The sequence below is a fragment of the Rhinopithecus bieti genome, unplaced genomic scaffold (genome assembly GCF_001698545.2).
Source record: "Rhinopithecus bieti isolate Rb0 unplaced genomic scaffold, ASM169854v2 scaffold_49727, whole genome shotgun sequence".
Lineage (NCBI taxonomy): Eukaryota > Metazoa > Chordata > Mammalia > Primates > Cercopithecidae > Rhinopithecus > Rhinopithecus bieti.
In genome coordinates this window covers 152,508-172,080 of record NW_016819555.1, presented here as the reverse complement: position 1 = coordinate 172,080, position 19,573 = coordinate 152,508, and the positions used below count along the sequence as shown (strand labels likewise).

Sequence of the window (19,573 nt, the reverse complement as noted above, 5' to 3'; positions counted from 1 at the left end):
AAAGATTAATTAATTAATTAAAATGGAAAAGTATTTTCTAGACCAAACATAACACAACGTAGCATTTAATTTAAAATATTCCTCGGCAGCATCCTAGATAGGTTTTGGCTTACCTACTATTTTGTGGTGGTGGCAAGAGTTGGGGTAGGAAAGAATTCAAGTCAACAAAGATTCATTGAGCACCTACTTTCCCAGCAAGACATTTTTATTACCTGAAGCTAGTCTCTTCCATTGTCCCTCAAGCTCACTCTGCTCAGTCCTACCACAGAACCATCATGGATTTTGTTTTCCCTGAACAATCACTATGATTTAGATTGTCCTTGCCTCTCTTCTGGGCCTATTCACAGCCTATCTGTCTTTCAGTGTTCAGCTTAAGCCCTATCTCCTCCATGAAGCCTCCCCCAACCTCTTCAGGCACAACGCACTCTCTGTCTCTGAACACCGAAGCTCTGCTATATATTTTACACTTCATCGTCCACTGACTTATACTGTCAGTTGCCTCATCACCAGCTCTTATCTCTCTCCTGTGCTCCATAACCATACTGCCAACTACTTGCTAGAAATCTTCAGACCTATGACTCAGTGCACCTCTGCTCAAGTACAAAACAGTTCATCACCTTCAGTACCAATCACCCCCCCAACACAGACACACAGAGAGACATGCACACTCAACCTCTGCCTCCTCCTATCTTCTCTATTAACAGAGTTCAGCACACATCAAACATTTCCTATGTCTAAAGCACCATGTTAGGCATATAGAGACAAGACGGTATACAAAGATGAATAAGTCCCCTTGATTTCCCTGTCAAGATGAGTTATATTCCTCTCTTCTCCTCCCACCTCTCCATAGCATCCTGTATTTAGCTATATCACTAAACTTACCATATTGTATTCTAATGATGTCTTTCTACACTGGAGTATGAACACCCTGAAGGCAAAAGCCATGTCTTATGCTTCTCCACTACACCAGTGTCCAAGACAGAGATTGACGCCCTCATTAAGAGAAATCAACCTTTGTGGGCTGGCTAGGTGCATGACACTGCATGCCATTAAGGAGCTCACCATCAAGCTGGACCTCTAGACTTGGTATTGTTCTCATCTGTTCCCTTATCCTCAAAACTAATCATCAGCAAGTTTTTAAAATTTCATTTCAACAGTATATACTGCATCCATCCATTTCTCTTCCTCCCCACTATCCACACAGCAGTCCATACCACTATCTGGATTGCCTGGACCTTAGCAGTAGCCTCTGCTAGTTTCTCTACACCCTTGCTGGTTATTCCCACCAATTCCCTGAAATCCATCCCCCACGTTACCTCCAGAAGGATCTTCCTAAACCATGTTATCCCTTGCCTAAAACTTGACATTGACACCACCTCTTAATGTAGTTCCAGCTCAAGGTCCCATTCCTTATCGTCATGCATCTGATTCTCAACCCAAATTACCCCACCATCCACTCTTACTTCCATGCTTGAACTTAAAAATTCCCTCTAATCTTCTTCTCCCATTCAGAAGCTTCTTCTGTCCTTCAAGACCCAATTCAAGTGCTTCCCCACTCCTTATGTTATTGTTAATCAAATTGTTTCTTCACTGTTCCTACAGCATCTTACTCAGTCCTTTGTCTGTGTTACTTACTCTGTCCTGGCCTGTAACAGTTAATTGTGCACAAACCTGTGTTGATTACTAGACTGTAAGGTGCTAGGGGACGGCGTCTATGAGGTATAGATTGTTACAGACCCCCTGAGTGCCTAGGAGGCACTCAGTGAACAAGCTGAACAGAATTGAATTACCTATCCCGTAATATTCACTCATTTTACAAATATTTACTGAGTATAAACAAAACAAACGGTCTCTGCCCTTGTGGTATTTACATTTCTAATGGTAAAATATAAACAGTAAATGAAATAAATAAGTAAATGTGTATTTTGTTAGATGGGGAAAATAATAAGCAAAAAAATTTAAGCAGGGAAGGGGGATAGAGGGAGTGGGGATAGGGTTAAATTTTCTCCTGGGTGACCAGGAAAGGCCCTCCTGTGAAGTGGACAAGTGAGTGGACCTGAAGGAGGTGAGGGAGCCAGCCGTGCTGACAGCTGGAGAGTGTTCCAGACAGGGGGACACCAAGAGAGGCAGGAGCCAGTCTGGCACAGGCAGCCAAGAGACCAGTGTGGCTAAAGTGGAATGAGTGAGGGGAAGAGAGATGAGAGAGGAGGCCAGAAGGGCAATGGAAGGCCAGATCCTGGAGGGCCTTGGAGGCTATTGTGATGACCTTGGCCTTTTCTTTTTTTGAGATGGGGAGCCATGACACAAGTTACATCATCATCATCATTATTATTATTACTATTTTGAGACACAGTCTCGCTCTGTCACCCAGGCTGGAGTGCAGTGGCACAATCTCAGCTCACTGCAACCTCCGCCTCCTGGGTTCAAACTATTCTCCTGTCTCAGCCTCCCAAGTAGCTAGGACTATAGGCATGCACCACCATGCCCAGCTAATTTTTGTATTTTTAGTAGAGATGGGGTTTCTCCATGTTGCTCAGGCTGATCGTGAATTCCTAACCTCAAGTGATCTGCCCACCTCAGCCTCCCAAAGTGCTGGGATTACAGGCATGAGCCACTGTGCCCGGCCCCAAGTTACATTTTGAAAGAATCACTCTGGGTACTGAGTTTAGACTGGATTACAGGAGTGACAAAAACAGGGGCAGAGATGCCAATTAAGAAGCTGCTGTCATAAGCTAAATGAGAGAGGTTGTTCCGTACACTACTAGTTCCAGGCCTTCCCTGACTAGCACTCATTTCCTGGCCCAAGCAACTCAGACCTGTCCTTGACAGTTGGGTTAGATGCTTCTAAGAGTTACCTAAGTGCTCAAATCAGAGCTGGAGCTTGCCACATGAATCCTAAGCTGAGTCCTAAACCAGAGAGAATATAGGAGAAATTTTAAAAAGAAGAGCCCTAAGACCAGGACAAATAACCTGGGGCAGTCTATAAGGGAGTGGCCGGACTGCTACAAGGAATCACAGTGAGGGACATTATAAGAAGAGTCGTCAAATTGAGGGTGTGCTGTTCACTTCCCAGGTCCCCTCAGCAGTGCTTGGGATTCCTGGACAAAATTACTGCTCCTTTTAGTTTTGCAGATAAAGACACTGTATCAGGGAACAATGTTAGAGTGAATCTGGAAAATCTTTTAGGGATCCCGTCAACAAAATTAAATCAATTGAAAGATGTAGTGAGAGGTAAAAATCGTCTGTGAATATCATCAAAACCAAGGAAATTCCAGGCAAAGCCTGTGGAAATACTCCAGGGCTCAACAGAACCTTCTTGATTCCCAGCAATTAAAAATGCTAAGAAGTCTCCATACAGGTATATAATTATAAGTCTGCTAGTAAACATATTCCATTAAAGGAGATACCCCTTTTAACACAACACAGAACACAGAAAAGTGTGCAAATTAATTTTATCTTAAATACTTTAGGAAAAAGCTCCTAACTCTGGTTATCTGGGGGAGGGTGCAAAGAGAAGAGGAACTTTCATTATCTACATTATACAGCTGACCCTTGAACAACATGGGTTCGAACTTTGCAGGCCTATCCCATTTATACATGAAGACAATGAAGATGAAGACCTTTATGATGATCTACTTCCACCTAACTAATAGTAAATGTATTTTCTCTTCTTTATGATTTTCTTAATAACATTTTCTTTTCCCTAGCTTACTTTATTATAAGAACACAGTATATAATACATATAACATACAATCAGTAAGGCTGCCAATCAACAGTAGGCTATTAGAAGTTAAGTTTTGGAGGAGTCAAAAGTTATACATGGATTTTCAACTGCATGGGGGCTCAGTGCCCTTAATTCTCATGTTGTTCAAGAGTCAACTGTATATTTCCACAATGTTTCATTTTACTTACAGTGAGCCTATAATTTTATTAATTAATAGTATCAATTTTGAGGCATTGAAAAAGCAATAAGATATCTACAAAAGAAGTGATGCGCTGAGGAGCTAACCACTCAAAAGAGCCCTTGTGTAAATATTTTTGAAAAGTAAAGAGATGTAGTAATGTGAATAACTAAATGCTGTTTCATGTGTATCGTGACATATTTTTATGTATGAGGGTTTGCTGGGTTTTTTGCAATATCAGCGGAGCCTATCTTCTTAAACAATATAGGGCAAGTGAATTATCAAAAGAACTCTAAGGAAAACTACTGAAGAGTGGCCAGGCGCAGTGGCTCATGCCTGTAATCCCAGCACCCTGGGAGGCAGACACAGGAAGATCACTTGAGCCCAGGAGCTCAAGACCAGCCTGGGCAACACAGGGAGATCCTGTCCACAAAAAGTTTAAACATTAACTGGGTGTGGTGGCGTGCACCTGTAGTCCCAAATACTTGAGAGGCTGAGGCAAGATCACTTGAGCCCAGGAGGTTCAGGCTGCAGTGAGCTGTGATAGCCACTGCACTGTGCCTGGGTAACAGAGCGAGACCCGGTCTAAAAAAAAATAAAAAGAGAGAAAGAGAGAGAAGAAAAGACTACTGAAGAGCAATTCGATGTCATTCTCTGGCTATTGTTACCAAACAAAGGTAAACAGTTAGCAGTATGCAGTGAGTTAAGGGCAATCTTGTTCAGAATCAAAGTGGCCAGCTTCCTGCAGCCCTATCATTATCATCTCTCATGTCTGAGGCATTTAGTCTTAGGTCTGCTTACAGGGCTTACGGCTAAAAAAAGGAAGTTAGCACATGGCCTCTCTTATTATTGGATTCTGCCATGGTAAGTTTTAGAGTAGTGAGAAGGACTATGTACTATATAACATGGGCTAGAATTAGTAGACATAAAGGGATACAGTTAGGGTGGACCAGTTGTCTGAGGTTTGAATTCCTTTGCTTTTTTTATTTTTCTGCTGCCTTAATGTAATCTAAATACAATTTGTTTCAAAATATCTAATCACAGATTTTCCCAGTTCTGTTCTACTCTTATTTTGGCATACACATACAAGCATAAACAGTTTCTGTTAACCAATTAAAACTACACAATTTTCAGTAAGAATACCAAGAAAGTACAAGAGTCACAATCAAAAAGGCTTTTAGAAACTTCACTTACCACTGGATTTAATTTCACGGACGTAATTACTGGGGAACCAGCCTGTTCTCCCATTTAATGTGCCTTCCCACCAGCCTCCTTCTTCAACTCGAGTGACGTAAATGATGTCCCCCTTACAAACTGACAGTTCATCCTCATTAGTCTGCTTAAAGTTGAATCTTGCTTTTACTATTAACTGATGACTTCCATTTTCCGTCATCTCCTAGAGAAACAAAAGCCACACCAAATTAAGCACTCATCTAAATAAGGCAGGGGTAGAAATGATATGGATTTAGGCAAATAAAGTGGAGGAAGCAAAGGCAAAACCCCAGATCCATCTCAGTCCTGAGTTTTTAACTTAAGAGTCCATGAATGGGTCTCTGAGGGATTAATAAATCCCTCAAAACAGTATATAAGCTTTGGCATTTGTGAGAATGTGTTATTTTGAAGTGGGTCATAGCTTTCATTTTTCTCTCCAGACTCCTCCCCATTATCTAAAGATTATCTATTTAACTAAGCCAGATAACAAAGTAGAGTGATAAGCTATTCCACCGTGGATAAGCTATTCCACCCTGCCTCTACTCAATACACAAACAGTCCACATAATTATATAACTAAGATGTACTAACCTACCCTCCATAAAATCTGCCTCCCATCTCCTAATTACTAAGGATATCTTAATTTGGCTAAGACTTATTTATATGCAAAGATCAAATACCCCATAGTTGCCTAAGTCAGGAATTCTTTTTTCCATTTTTTTATTTTTATAGATTTAGGGGGTACAACTGCAGTTTTATTACAGGAATTTCTAATCTGTCATGTATAAACTGGACTTCCTTTTCGAGGGTCACAGACCCCTTAAAGAATCTGATAAGCACAACAGATCTTTGTCTAAATGAGTTCGTACACATGGGCTTTTGTCTACAATTTGAGAGGGTACCAGGGTGTAGAGCCATAGTGCTCATCAGCCTTTCAAAGGGATCTGTGATCTAAAAAGGTTAAGAACCACATACTCAAATGCTTTGGAAGTAATTGGTCATAATGTCTCAATAGAAGTGGGTGGCTTTTGACAGGAAATAAAGGTTTCACCCAAAGAGTAGAAGATGAGGCATTTCCTCCCAAATAAAAGCTCCCAATAAGACCAAGTGAAAAGGCAACTGGGAGATCCCAATATAGAAGCTCATCATAGACTGAAATTTAAAATCAAGCCTTCCTCATTAGGAATGGAAAGAGAAAAATAAAAATGACAATAATAATGAGGATACTGATCAATATTTATTGATTGCCTACTATGTGTCAGGCACTATTTAGTTCGAATAAAACAAAGGATAAGGAAAATAACAGCAAATTGCCATCAGAAAGTAGCCATAATGACTTCCATTTGCATAGCATTCTCAGTTAAGTGACTTGCCTAATTCTTGTAAGGGACAGAGCTGGAGCGTCAATCTGGATTTTCGTCCCCACCACATGCCTTTGATTTGCTCCTTTGGGCCAGCCTGAATTGGTGCTCAGTTTATAATTAGTTTTCTCAGTGATGCCCAAAACAAACCGGATGGCTGTCTCACCACATATGGAGATGCAACTAGGATATCAATCTAATTTTATGGATTTTAAAACAGACGGAGAATTGGGGACTATACTTACCACTGTCTTTGACTGCCTTTGCAGCCCTGAAACTGTGCTAGAAACTGCTCCCTGTGGGTTTGTCTGAGAATTATTAGCAGTACTAAGAGAAGAGGAACGTCCACATGGTCTTTCTGATAGCTGATCTGTGAAAAGAGGAAAAGGCATGTTAAAGGAACCACTCAGGTCAGAAAAACATCTACCACATAACATTATCTTTCTCGGGATACTATCAGAGGCATCCTGGCTGTAATTCTAACTGTTATCATTATGAACACGCCAAGTGTATTTCAATCCCCCTTCCCTTTTTGGTGGCCAACTTCCTGTCCTTAACCTTACTGGCCATCGTGCTCCAATAGAATGAAAAACAGCGACAGAACCACATTTTCTCTTAACCATTTCCCTACAACTCTTCCCTCCTGAACCAGTTGCAACAGTATGCCCTGTTGTTCAAGGCAGAACTATATTGGGCACCAAACAGCTGTTTGTGGCTCTTATTACTTTGAAATATTTCAAATTTCTCTCTTTGTTTTTTGGCCCATAACTCAGTGGCTCATTTCTTACTCACACGTAACAATATGTGTGGCATATATAACGTAAAATCTCCCTGATGTGTGTGGGGCAGGGTGGAGAATGAGAGTGAAAGAGAAGGTGTGTTTGGGAAAGATGCAATCTTGATACTAGAATAATTTTTTTAACAATCAGATTCAAGTGTCTTCTCTTCCTTGAAACCTTGTGAAATTCGACCAGGCCAGAGCTGAGCTGGATGTTTTCAGTTTGTTGAGAGTATACAAAAGAGAGAAGCTGGCTTCTTGACAAATTTAAATAAGGGTTCTTTTCCTCTCCATTTATTTTTAAAAGATATAAACTGAAAAAGTCTAAAGCCCAAACATTCCCTAGGCGACAAGCTCAGTATCCAAGTAATTTCCTTGATGCTGTGGGTTTTAACTTTCACCTCCTTGTATTTTATAAATATCTGTGGCAAGGGAAGAGACTGTAAAACTTGCTAGGAGAGTTTGGCAAAGGAACGTATAATTTGTGTGGCATAATGTTAGAATTACACGATCCTCCCTGACTAGAACTGGATAGTTGTCATGTGTGTTAAATATAGTTACTTGAATTAGCTGTACTTTCAGCTATACGCCGTGCAATAGCTCAAAAGCATTTTTTTTTCCAAATAGCAAAAGAACAACTTTGGAGAAGTATTTTTGCATGTATTGCTATTATATACAGCTCTTTGGACTAAAACTATAATTACTCGATAGCTTCCTAGATGCTCTAACCTATTTGGCACTTGATTATATTGTCTGTTCTTGTCCTCTAATTGTTTCACATGGGTAAGTTGAGTCTCCTTAAATAGACAGTAATTTTCTCAAAGGCAGGGACCATAGCTTTGACATTTTTTGTAGCACCTGGCAATGCTGGCCACACAGCCTCTTGACTCTCCAACAGTTTAAGCAGCAAGCCTCGTGCTTGGGCATAAGGGCTCGGTAGTCAGTTAGATGTGGGTCTGAATCCCAACTCAGCCACTAACTTTCTAGTTGGGCAACTGTTGGCCTGACTTTCCTTATCTGTAATATGGACCTAATAATAATAATACCTACCCCCAGTGTTGTTTCAAGGATTGAATGAGATCACCTGTGGCTCTTCTGACAGCCTAGATCCAGGGCAAGAGCTCAAAGCATTTTAAGTATGATTATTACCATCCAGCTGTTGGTTAAATATTATACCAGGGAAGCAGTGAAGTTACATTCTACGTGTATCATCATTTTCTTCACATTTACTAACATTTATATTTAATACCTCTAGTGTGGTAGGTGTTAAACATTTAAATAAAATATATTATTTTCACTCCCTATGAACCCAAGATTTCATTTTTGGTGCAAGGCTACTGAGGGGTTCCTTTACATGGACAAAGGCATACGGAAAACAATGAGAAAAATATGTCTCTAGTGGGGAAAGGGAAGTGACGGCTGTATTTTGTAAACTCTATGAAAAAGGGAACTGGTCTTTCCTTTTTCTTTTCTGTTTTGTTATACTCAGTTGGCTATTCAGAGCTTTGAATGGAATAACTTCTTGGCTCTTATCATTATATTAAGGGCATTAGAATAACATCTATGATCGGTATGTTTTAAATCCTAAGCTATGAAAAATTCAAGCATTTGACATTTGTTGGGGTGTATTTGGGGCAGCAGGGGAAAATTTGCATCAAGAGAACAATCCTGGCCAGAGTTGGCTCCTAGGGTAATCACAAACACATGGATTCAAAAATGTCACCCAGAACATATAAATCACAAGCCCGGCTTACCTTCTGTTGCTTTGTTGACAGCTAAGAGAGTACTCAGAACTTTGGAGAAATTGACCCCTGAATAAAGGTCATCAGGATCAAATACCTATGAGAAAGGAAAATTGAAACCGTAAGATACTACAAGTATTCAACTCAACAAACAAAACTATCAAAAGGCCACTTCCTCCAGCTCTCCGGAAAAAAAAAAAAAAGTGCAAAAGCCAAGACACAAACCTCCGTATGTATACCTTTGGGAGAAATGAGAGCAGCAGCTGAGCCGCCTAATGACATGTGGCAGGCCATCAGTGAGTCAGAGCAAAGCAGTAATGGGAAATGAGAGCCAAGCTGAGAAGGCAGCGCCCACCAGGAAATGAACAGCGCATACTCAGACCCACTCTTCTGACCTGAATGTATCAATAGTTTCAGCCCAGTTACAGGAAGCTCATATGCATGGGTTACAATTAATGTCCATCACCTACAGAATGTCCTGGACAGTCCACAAATAAGGAGGTGGAGCCTTTTTGACATGCTTGCATCTGTACAGTTGATTAGCTGTGCCTAGTTGAGTCATTGTCAGAAGTGCCTTTTTCTCTGCTCTCCTTCCTCCCCACTGCCACCCGCTGCATCCCAACTGCCTAGGATCCCAATTCCATGTTGCCCAAACTTTCTGCCCAGGTCTACCTTTCACTCCCAGCTTCAGTTCCCAGCTTCTGCTGCTTGACCTTGCCCCTCTCAGCTCATCACGAATTCGAGTATTTGCCTGCCTGGGCCTATGGGCTCTTCCTGGCTTTAGATGACTTTTCCAAATATGACCTCTAGCCTGTGTGATACTACTCAACTCTTGGCAAAAAAACACATTAAGTAAATACATTTCACTTTACCAGTCAACTGTCAATCTGACACGCTATTGTCCCCAGTGAAGATACCAATCAGATGTTGTTGTTTACAATACAATTTAACTGTTACCTTTGAAATGTAGTCAGTGTGTTAAAATATATTGAATCCTAAATACGTATATTTGAAATTAGAAGTGTTCTCATGCACAGGTACAATCTATTAATGTACCAGCCAACAATGTAAATATGTATATCTGTAGGTAACCAGATGCCCACTTTCTGGATGGAAATGCCCCTTCTAAAAACATTTTGTTCCCGGATGTCTAGGAGTCTCCTAAAGAAAACAGATTGCATCATTTTTTCCCCAAATGTGGTGACGGAAATAAAATGTACCTTTTCATATGGGACATGATTGGTAATGGGCATAGGATTTTGAAGGGTCTGTCTTCCCATTAGGTAGAGCCATTTGTTCCATTTTTAATCTGCATATTTTCTGGGAACCATATCAAGACAAATTTCTATCTTTTTTTGTACATGTTCTTGAAAACCTATAATCTGTCTTTAGAATGAAAATATATAATATCAATTTTTTCACGTTTTGGGGGGTCAATAAAGATACATGCAAATGCGAACCTACACCAGTCTGCCTATTCTAGGATTCACCGCTTTATTCATTTAATCAATGAATGTTTTGCATTCAAACTTAAAATGACCAAAAAGCCCAGTTGCATCTAAAATGAGACATTAATATATTTCTGGTAAAAGAGTAATGCTAATATCACTAAAGAGTTAAACAACAGCACAATCCAAATATATTTCTGAATGCTACAATATAAAATTCAAAGTTTTCCAGAAATACATTGACAAGAGTTCTGTTTTAGTTTGTCAAAGCCTGGGTGAACAAGAGGCAACAGACTAGAGAGAGTGTCTAGTATCTCAGGGGATTTCAGACTTACTGAATATCCCTTAGAACTGATCAACTGGGAAAATGTTAATGACATGTATGCCAAAAGAGTAGCAAAGCAAAAAAATTCACTTGTTTTTAGCCCACCAGTCCTAATGGGAGTGTGCATGTGTGTGTGCATGTGGATACATGTTTTGGGTGGGTGTGGTAGAGATGAGTAGATCTAAAATAACAAGCAGAAGTTAAATATTAGCAGAATAAGGCATGAGAGCAAAAGTTGTGATAAAAAAACCTCTCCCTCTGGTTTTAGTTGTTCCTTATCCAGGGTTATTAAATGCCTATACATGGCAACACTGGTATTATTCATTTGTACAGGTACTTGACTGATTTTGAAAATAAATAAACTGATCAGAAAATGAAATGTGCATCAACAAGAGTCACTGCATCTGCCTGAGGGAAGCTTCCTCAACTGTACCCGGTTCTCTTTTGAGAAAACCCCAATATACTCAAGTTTATCCATGGATACTGTTCTTCTTGCTGCAAGCCTATTCTGAGGCACTAGAGACTACACAGGAAGGAGTTGGAAGAAGCCTCTGGGAACTGCTAGAGAAAGCAACGCCTAAGCATTATTATTTCAGAGTAACTGGAGAATCAGATATAACCACAAACACCTCCACCACACTATACCCTTCTGAATCCCAAATTGAACGATACTGAAAATTCCACCCTAGATCTTTCTTCCATGCACTTCAGAGAGCTCCCCTATGAAAATGGAAATATTATCTGGAGGGATCACATTTTCAGCCACTATCAGTCATTTATGTCTTAGTGGAAATGAGAAGTGTGAGACCAAGTTTAGAGATGATGATGTGGAGAAAGACTAAGAGCTCTGGTCTCCAAATAAGGAGAAAGCAAACAAGAATTCCCCAGTGTAGAGAGGGTGTGAGAAGAACAAGGAAAGGTAGATTACAGTACCCACTCATTTATACATTCAAAATAGAGAACCAATTCCCCTTTCTGTCTGCAAAGCACTGGAACCTGTTAAAAAGGTAATGTAAATTTGCACATTTATGCTGTATGTAATTTTCGTAAGTCATTTTCAATGAAATTTTAAAGTCAAAGTCAAATCATGGCAAAGTCATGATGATACTCATCTTGTAGTACCCTGTGCAAGCCTCACTAGTCTGTTCAGTGTCTCTGGTTTGTGACTGAGTCCCAGATTAGCCGAACTTTCTTTATACCTATTTTGGTGCACAAAAAGCCAGTTAGTTCCAGTTGGATCCGTGAAGGCCAGATGAACAGCAGGATTCCCTCCCTCCATTCATCTTACCACTACTGTGACTCAGACAAGAAAAAAGTACGACTTCTTAGACTACTGCGAGGTGGTGTCAGGGTATCATTCCTGCAGTCAGATGATGCAAGGTTCAAATCTAACAACAATAAAAACATTTACTCTAACCAATAGGACAGACAGGGATTAAACTTTATTAAAGATATTTTAAGTATTTACATATAGCCAACCTAAGTTGCATTCCTACATCAGCAGATGAAATCAGACATTTATTTATTTATTTATTTATTTATTTATTTATTTATTTTATTTTTGTGTGTGTGTGAGGCAGAGTCTCGCTCTTTCCCCCAGGCTGGAGTGCAGTGGCGCGATCTCGACTCACTGCAACCTCTGCCTCCCAGTTTCAAGCAATTCTCCTGCCTCAGCCTCCCGAGTAGCTGGGATTATAGGGATCTGCCACCATGCCCAGCTAATTTTGTTTGTTTTGTTTGTATTTTAGTAGAAACGGGGTTTCACCATGTTGACCAGGCTGGTCTCGAACTCCTGACCTCAAGTGATCCGCCCACCTCGGCCCCCTAAAGTGCTGAGATTACAGGCGTGAGCCACCGCACCCAGCCCAGACATTTAATTTTTAAATGTTTCCCCACAGCTTTTTATTCTAGATATCCGCAATGACAGCAAAACCTATTTGCAAACCACTAAACACCAGGTGTTAATTGTGAATTACTGGGGATCTGCCAATGTAAACTGCAAGAAGTTAATATTTCTATAGCATTACAAATAGAACCTTTTGGAGTAGTTCTCAGTTTCAACATGTATGCTACTTTATGACACTTTCCCTAAACTTAGAAAAGCCAGAAAGCATATGAGAAGAAACTTTCCCAGCTCCCTGTTCCATTCCCTCACTTATCGTATAGCTACTGTTTACTGATTTACTGAGCTTCTGCTATGTTCCTGGCACCACGCTTGGACTGAATGTTTACTGCTATGGTTTGAATGTTTGTGCCCTTCCCAAATTCATATGTTGAAACCTAATCACCAGTATAATGGTATTTGGAGGTGGGGGCATTTAGAGGTGATCAGATCATGAAGGCATAGCTCTCATGAATGGGACTGTTGACTTTATCCAAGAGGCCCCAGGAAGCTACCTTGTCCCTTCCACCATGTAAGGAAATAGAGAGAAGGTACTATCTACGAATAGGGAAGCAGGCCCTCGCCAGGATACCAAATATGCCTTGATCTTGGATTTCTGGCCTCCAGAACTATGAGAAATATCCTTCTGTTGTTTATAAGCTACCTGGTTTATGGCATTTTGTTCTGGTGGTCTGAACAGACTAAGATAAAAATATATTTTTTATGTGCATTTAATTCTCCCAGCAAGCCCATGATGTCAGTACAATTATTTTCCCCATTCCATGGATGAGTAAACTAAGACTCAGAGTAGTTAAGTCACAGGGCAAGGAAATAATGGAGCCAATAAAGATACACAAGAAAGTGCTCTGAGGGGCATTGTAGTCCTCCATGCACGCCTTATGTTTCCATGAGACTTAGAGAAAAAATGAAAAAGCAATCCGAGTCTGTATACAAAAAGAAATCCTTTGCTTCTGTCAATACAAGTAGCATCTGTATCATCTGCATCGAGTTTGTTATAGCCTCTAAAATGATTAATTTAACTAATCACAGCAAAGAGAAAATCTTCCATATTACAAGACTGTCTCCGCAGGGGCCTTGCTAATTCCTGTGCTGTCCTTCTCATTTCAAGGGTCAGCCTTCACCCAGGAGGCACTTGGCCACATTTGCCAAAAGAGGGGAAAAGCTGCACTAAGCTCCTCCTATTTGTTGAACCAGGTCTGCCTCATGAGCCATGGCCCATATTTGTGAGGTTCTGGTCTGGTAGGGTTCCAGCTCGTGATTACAGAACCAAGCTAAAACATCGGGGCCACGTGCAATGACACCTAGCCTCCTGATTTTCTTGACATCATGCTCTAACCACCTGAGTTAACCAGTCACAGCAGGCTAGCCACATCTTGGTTAAGAAAAGAAAGCGCACCCTATCCTGGTTCAGAACTGGTCATCTTTAACGTCATGTGGTTTCAGTAACATCCAATCAACTTCTATTTAAAGGTAATTTAAGGTTGGGGGTGATTATAATAGGTTCCATTACTCAAGAGTTAAAAGTCTAATCAACTGAAAAGCAAGTGATTCATTGGGACCACAAGGACATATAGCTTATATTTCAAGCCTGTTTTTTAAAAAAGATTCCAAATATTTAGGAACATTCCAGCTCTTCCTTCTTCTTATTGCTCTTATTGAACAAAATCTTAAATTAACTTAGCTCATCTTGAATCACATTCTCTAATTCTCACAGCTGAGCACACTGCCTCTGTTAACCCCTCAACTTTGGTGGAAATGTCATTACATAGTGCAACAGAGCAAGCAAATCTGAGCTGCTTAGTCATATTTCACTGGGTGGTACCGCTCCTGGCTCTGTGAACGTGATCTGGGATGTGTGCACATAGCTCCTACTAAAAGCAGTCACAAAGTCAGCAACAAATAATGCTCTTAGCTCAGAAATTGGATTCATTACCCACTGGTATTCCACTTACTAGAATATAGTGGATGGCATTTCTACTCTGCCTGGTTTTAAATAATAGCTGTTCCTATTTGATATGGACCAAACTTAAGGGAGCAAACCCGGCTCTCAACTTTTATTTCCTCCCTTTCTCTCCAAGATCTAATTTGTGCCTGTAGCTGAAACCACATACAGTGTTGTGGAAAGAGCATTGATGTGCGAGTCAGAAGACTGTGACTCCAATCTCAGCTTTGTCACTATTGAGCAGTTGTGAGGACCTTAGGAAAGCAACACTACCTTTATGAGTCTCCATTTCCCATCTGGAAAGTGTCTTTGAGCAAAGGAGCTCAGCGAGAGGTCTTGTGGTCCATCATCTAAATAGGAGCTCTTAAAGGCAGCATCTTGGCTGGGTCCCCAAGGCCCAGAATCTGGTCTTCAGTTCTCAAGTCTCTTGAGAATGGACTCACACTAGCTAAGCTCACAAAAGGCCAATGAATAAACCAAAAGGCCAATTTCTTAATTTTTACTAAAAATAAATGAAGCACTAAGGAGACTAAATACTCCCATTTTGTGGCCAGAGCACTCTCTCCCAATAGAGAAATCTCTCTGGTGAGCTAAATTATAATCAGAAATGTGTTGAGTACTACAGAATCAGAGCAAAGAGAGTCTGGGGTATTGCAGCCTAACATAATTATAACCTGTTTACAAGCTGATTTTTCAAAATGTCATTTTTAAATGACCTATTTATAAATTCTGGCTTTATCTTGCTGCCACTGCATCGTGGCATTTGGACTGTGATCATGGACAGCTTTAACTCTCTATGTTTTCTTTTTGGCTCTGTGGATTCCTATAAAGTCACTTTACATAACTAATATGAATTCCTAGATTACTCAAACCTCATGGAATCCAGAGCCAGGAAGTTCAGCTCCATGGAGCTCCTATGACAGAAGCCAAGATCTGAGCTTGCTCCCTCACTCTTCATTAAAAGTCACAAATCTCATTCCTGATGGCTACCCCAGCATCACCATAGGACTCCCATTCTTCCTTGTTAGCATTCCTATAGGGGAGAACCCCTTTCTCTATAACAGAGATTTATCTTTAGTTGAGTAATAAGTGTTCAGGTAAGAGAGGAATTAATGAGGAACAATATAGGCATCTTAGTGGGGCCAGTCACAGGATTAAATAAAGGGAGAGCAAAAGAGAACAACTGATGGCTGGGCACAATGGCTCACGCCTGTAATCCCAGCACCTTGGGAGGCCGAGGTAGGTGGATCACTTGCGTCCAGGAGTTCAAGACCAGCCTGGTCAGCATAGTGAAACCCGTCTCTTCTAAAAATAAAAATTAGCCAAGCATGGTGGCAGGCACCTGTAATCCCAGCTACTCGGGAGGCTGAGGTAGAAGAATGGCTTGAACCTGGGAGGCGGAGGTTGCAGTGAGCTGAGATTGCACCACTGCACTCCAGCCTGCACAACAGAGCAAAACTCCGCCTCAAAACAAAAAAAAAAAAAAAAAAAAAGAAAAGAAAAGAAAAAAAAAAGAAAAAGAAAAATCAAGAAAGAAAATAAAAAAGAAGGAACAAATGGTTTTGAATAATCTCATCAAAAGAGAGTAGGCACGAAGGAAAGGGAAAATGAAGTATCTCTCATCAATAGCGCTTGCCAAGCCAAGGACAGGAAGCAGGAGGCCTAGACTCAGCTGCCTCACAGTCAGCCAGCCATTGTGGCTTGGCCGGCTCCTGCCCCTCCTCCTGTGCTCCTGTCACCAGAGCCTTTGCAAAAGCACACTGGTTGCCAGTTTTGCGGGGTGGAGTGGATGGGTGATCCCTCAGCTGCTGGAGCATGTGTGCCAGACCTGAGGGTGTCTTCGCCAATGCCCCCACTCCCACCTCTTCAGAAACAGGGACTGACTCCCTAGTGTTCCAAATTGGAATGCGGAACACATTTTCCCAGAAACAGCATCACACCTGCCACTTAGCCTCTGTGAGTTCTATACTTCAGCCACATTAAGTATTCAACAGGCTGTTGTGGGCCAGCCAGAAAACATAATCACCGTGTAGAGCCTTGTTTCTATGGGAAAATGTTTTCTGTATCCCTAATAATCACTTAAAATGAACTTTTGGAAAATAATTTGTTTTTATATTGAAGAGTGGCCAGACATGTGTTCCCAAATCAATGTCCAACACCCTTTATGCTTTTTCCTTGTCCTTTCATATAAAAGATGAACAAATGCCCGAGTCATTCAGGGTACTATTTATTTTAGAACTCTTAGTGATGAGAGAATCAAGGTAAATATATGAAGTCTATGAGAATATCCTCAGAAATTTCAGTAGTCAGCAGCTCCTCCCTGCCTGTTTAACAATCCAGGCAGTTAGAGAGGAGCCTCACCTATGGAGAGAGGGCTCCCTTGGTCCCTGCTTTCCTAGCAGCTACTAAGATTTAGGGTGGGAGCCCTAGAGCCTACCAGAATTTACAGCAGAGACTGGTGGTAAATAGCCCCACACAAAGACTAGGGAGAAACAAGGGCCATGAAACAAAAGAGCCACTGCTAGTCGCTTTCAGCAGTAGCCCTTCCAGTAGTATCACCTGTTGCTATCCATAGTGTCCTCACTGACCTACCTTCATGTTTCTTTTTTTCCAAACAGCTACATCTTTACAGTCTGTAGAGATATTGTAAATTTAAGCTCTCAGTGGTCTATCAGCCCAGTATTCTTTATTCATTATGCAGGTGTTGAAATTAGTCCTGAATTTCCTATTAAAAGGTAGGCTCTTTGAAGTCCACATTGCCCCACAGCCCTGGCCCCAGTATTCAACATGTACAAAATACTTGATAAATAACCATTCATTGGTTGATTGACAGGATGCTCTGTCAGAGAGACTTAAAGGTAAATTATGCCTAGAACACAAGCCCTATGATTCCAATTTTTTTTTCACTTCTGGATCCTCAGTGTCTGGAAGAATGCCTGTCACATAGTAGGCACTCAACACATATTTGATTAATTAATGAGAGTTTAGATGTTCTCATCAATAGATGATTAGTCATACTTGAAGAAAAAGCATTGCAGAAAGTATAATAAACTCAGAAAGAGATATGACTTAGGGAAGAAAAAAAAAATCTCCACGCAATTTTCCAGGAAACATGTAACATCTAAAATTAGATGTACCTGTACTCATCAGCAAAATTAAGCTGTGTGACCGTGAGGTGACCAAGGGTGCTTCAAACTCTATGGTTGCTAATTTTTTAAGTTGTGTGCTGAGTGTGGGCAACATCCGCAATTGCTTGCCTGTCCCAGGTAACAGAGGTTCCTCTAAATGTCATCACAAAGCACCACGACCTCATCACTACAGAGAAGAGAAGCTGCAAAGAATTGTGGGATTTTACTGCTTTTCTGGAATTGGTTATATTTTAACCATTTTGTTGTAAAACTGAATAAATGACAAACACTACAAGCCACACTCCCCTGTTCATGCCCATGCTCTAAAACTAGCTCCAACTCACAGCCAGAGCACAACGGGACATGGCAAAGCAACTTACCAGCAGCAAGAAGGGGTAACGTGTAATTGGAAAGACTACAATTCACGTGGCCCAAATCCTCCTAACACCAGCTAAACTTGGAGGAAAGGATGCTGTGCCAAAGTTATTATTTTCTCTCTTTACTTAGAGATTACCTTCAGTCATTCATTTGGCAAAGACTTTTGGCTCTTCCCGTTTATATATCTGTGTGATTCACTTTTTCAAAAGTATGTCATTTTCAGACACTCATCAATGCCTAACAGACATCAATTAATTAATGAATCCTGCTCCAACTTATTCCAAACAGGATTTGCACTTAGGAAACAATCCAAACACTGTTAGGTGGGCATTCAGGAGCTCAGATCTCAGAGACATCAGAAATGGTGCTTTTAGTTAGCACTCATGTCTCTCAAAACACAGCAAAGGCATCCAATAAAAAGCCTAATATAACCCAAGATCAAGTCCCACCCTCTTCAGACTAGCATTCAAATTTCTTCTCAAGGCCAGGCGCAGTGGTTCATATCTGTAGTCCCAGCATTTTGGGAGGCTGAGGTGGGCTAATCACTTGAGGTCAAGAGTTTAAGGCCAGCCTGGCCAACATGGCCGTCTCTACTAAAAATACAAAAATTAACCGGGTGTGGTGGCACATGCCTGTAATCCTAGCTAGTGGAGCTGAGGCAGGACAATCGCTTGAAACTGGGGGCAGAGGTTGCAGTGAGCCGAGATCGTGCCACTAGCCTTGGCAATCTAGCCTGTCACACTCTAGCCTGTCGCACTCTAGCCTGGGTGACAGAGCAAGATGCCATCTCAAAAAATAGTAATAATAAATAAATTTAAAACAATTCCTTCTCAAGCATCTCTAAGATAGACCTTAGCAGGCCCACCGTTTCTCACCATCATCTCTTTATATGCTCCAGAATCTTCTTTCTTCACTGTGCCTCTCTCTGACATTTATACTTCTCCTTCAGAAAGTTCCCTCAATCATCTGAATGCTAGCTATCCTTCAGGAACCATCCCAAATTACTCCCTTCCATGGTGTTTTCCCCAAACACTATGCATCAGTACACAACAGGCTTCCCTATTTCTGAATTCCTCTTGAATTTAGACTCTAGATTCTGGAACCACTAACTTGGACACCTAACCATACACTGCTAAATGTTGTTAAATTCCACTCTTTCACACACACATGCTGCTTCTGTCCAATAGGCAGGAGCCCACAGTGCCAGGCATGGTGCTCATTTTACAGACATTGAACAAGTTCTTGCTAAGTGTCAGTTTTCTCTCCCAATCTAAAATTCAAACAGGTATTTCTTCCACCAGAAGCACCTGCCCTTTGGGCATGCCTTTCCCAGAAGGAAAGAGAGGAGGAAAAGGCAAACTTTTTTCTAATAGAATTTGATAAATCAAGGCTCATATATTTTCCACCACCTGGTAAAAATACATTTTTTTTTTTTTTTTTTTTTTTTTTTTTTTT

At 40.9% G+C, this 19,573-nt stretch overlaps 1 protein-coding gene across 1 annotated transcript in view; it reads right to left on the bottom strand.

The window, feature by feature from the left end:
* Positions 1–5,072: 5,072 nt before the first annotated feature.
* Positions 5,073–19,573, bottom strand: part of LOC108519799 (src substrate protein p85-like) — a 27,297-nt gene continuing 12,796 nt past the window's right edge. The window contains exons 2-4 of the mRNA XM_017859054.1: positions 9,007–9,091; positions 6,720–6,844; positions 5,073–5,298 (exon numbers count right to left, since the gene is read on the bottom strand). Coding sequence (XP_017714543.1) covers positions 5,089–5,298; positions 6,720–6,844; positions 9,007–9,091 — 420 coding nt within the window. The 3' untranslated portion in view covers positions 5,073–5,088. The remainder of the gene's footprint in view (positions 5,299–6,719; positions 6,845–9,006; positions 9,092–19,573) is intronic.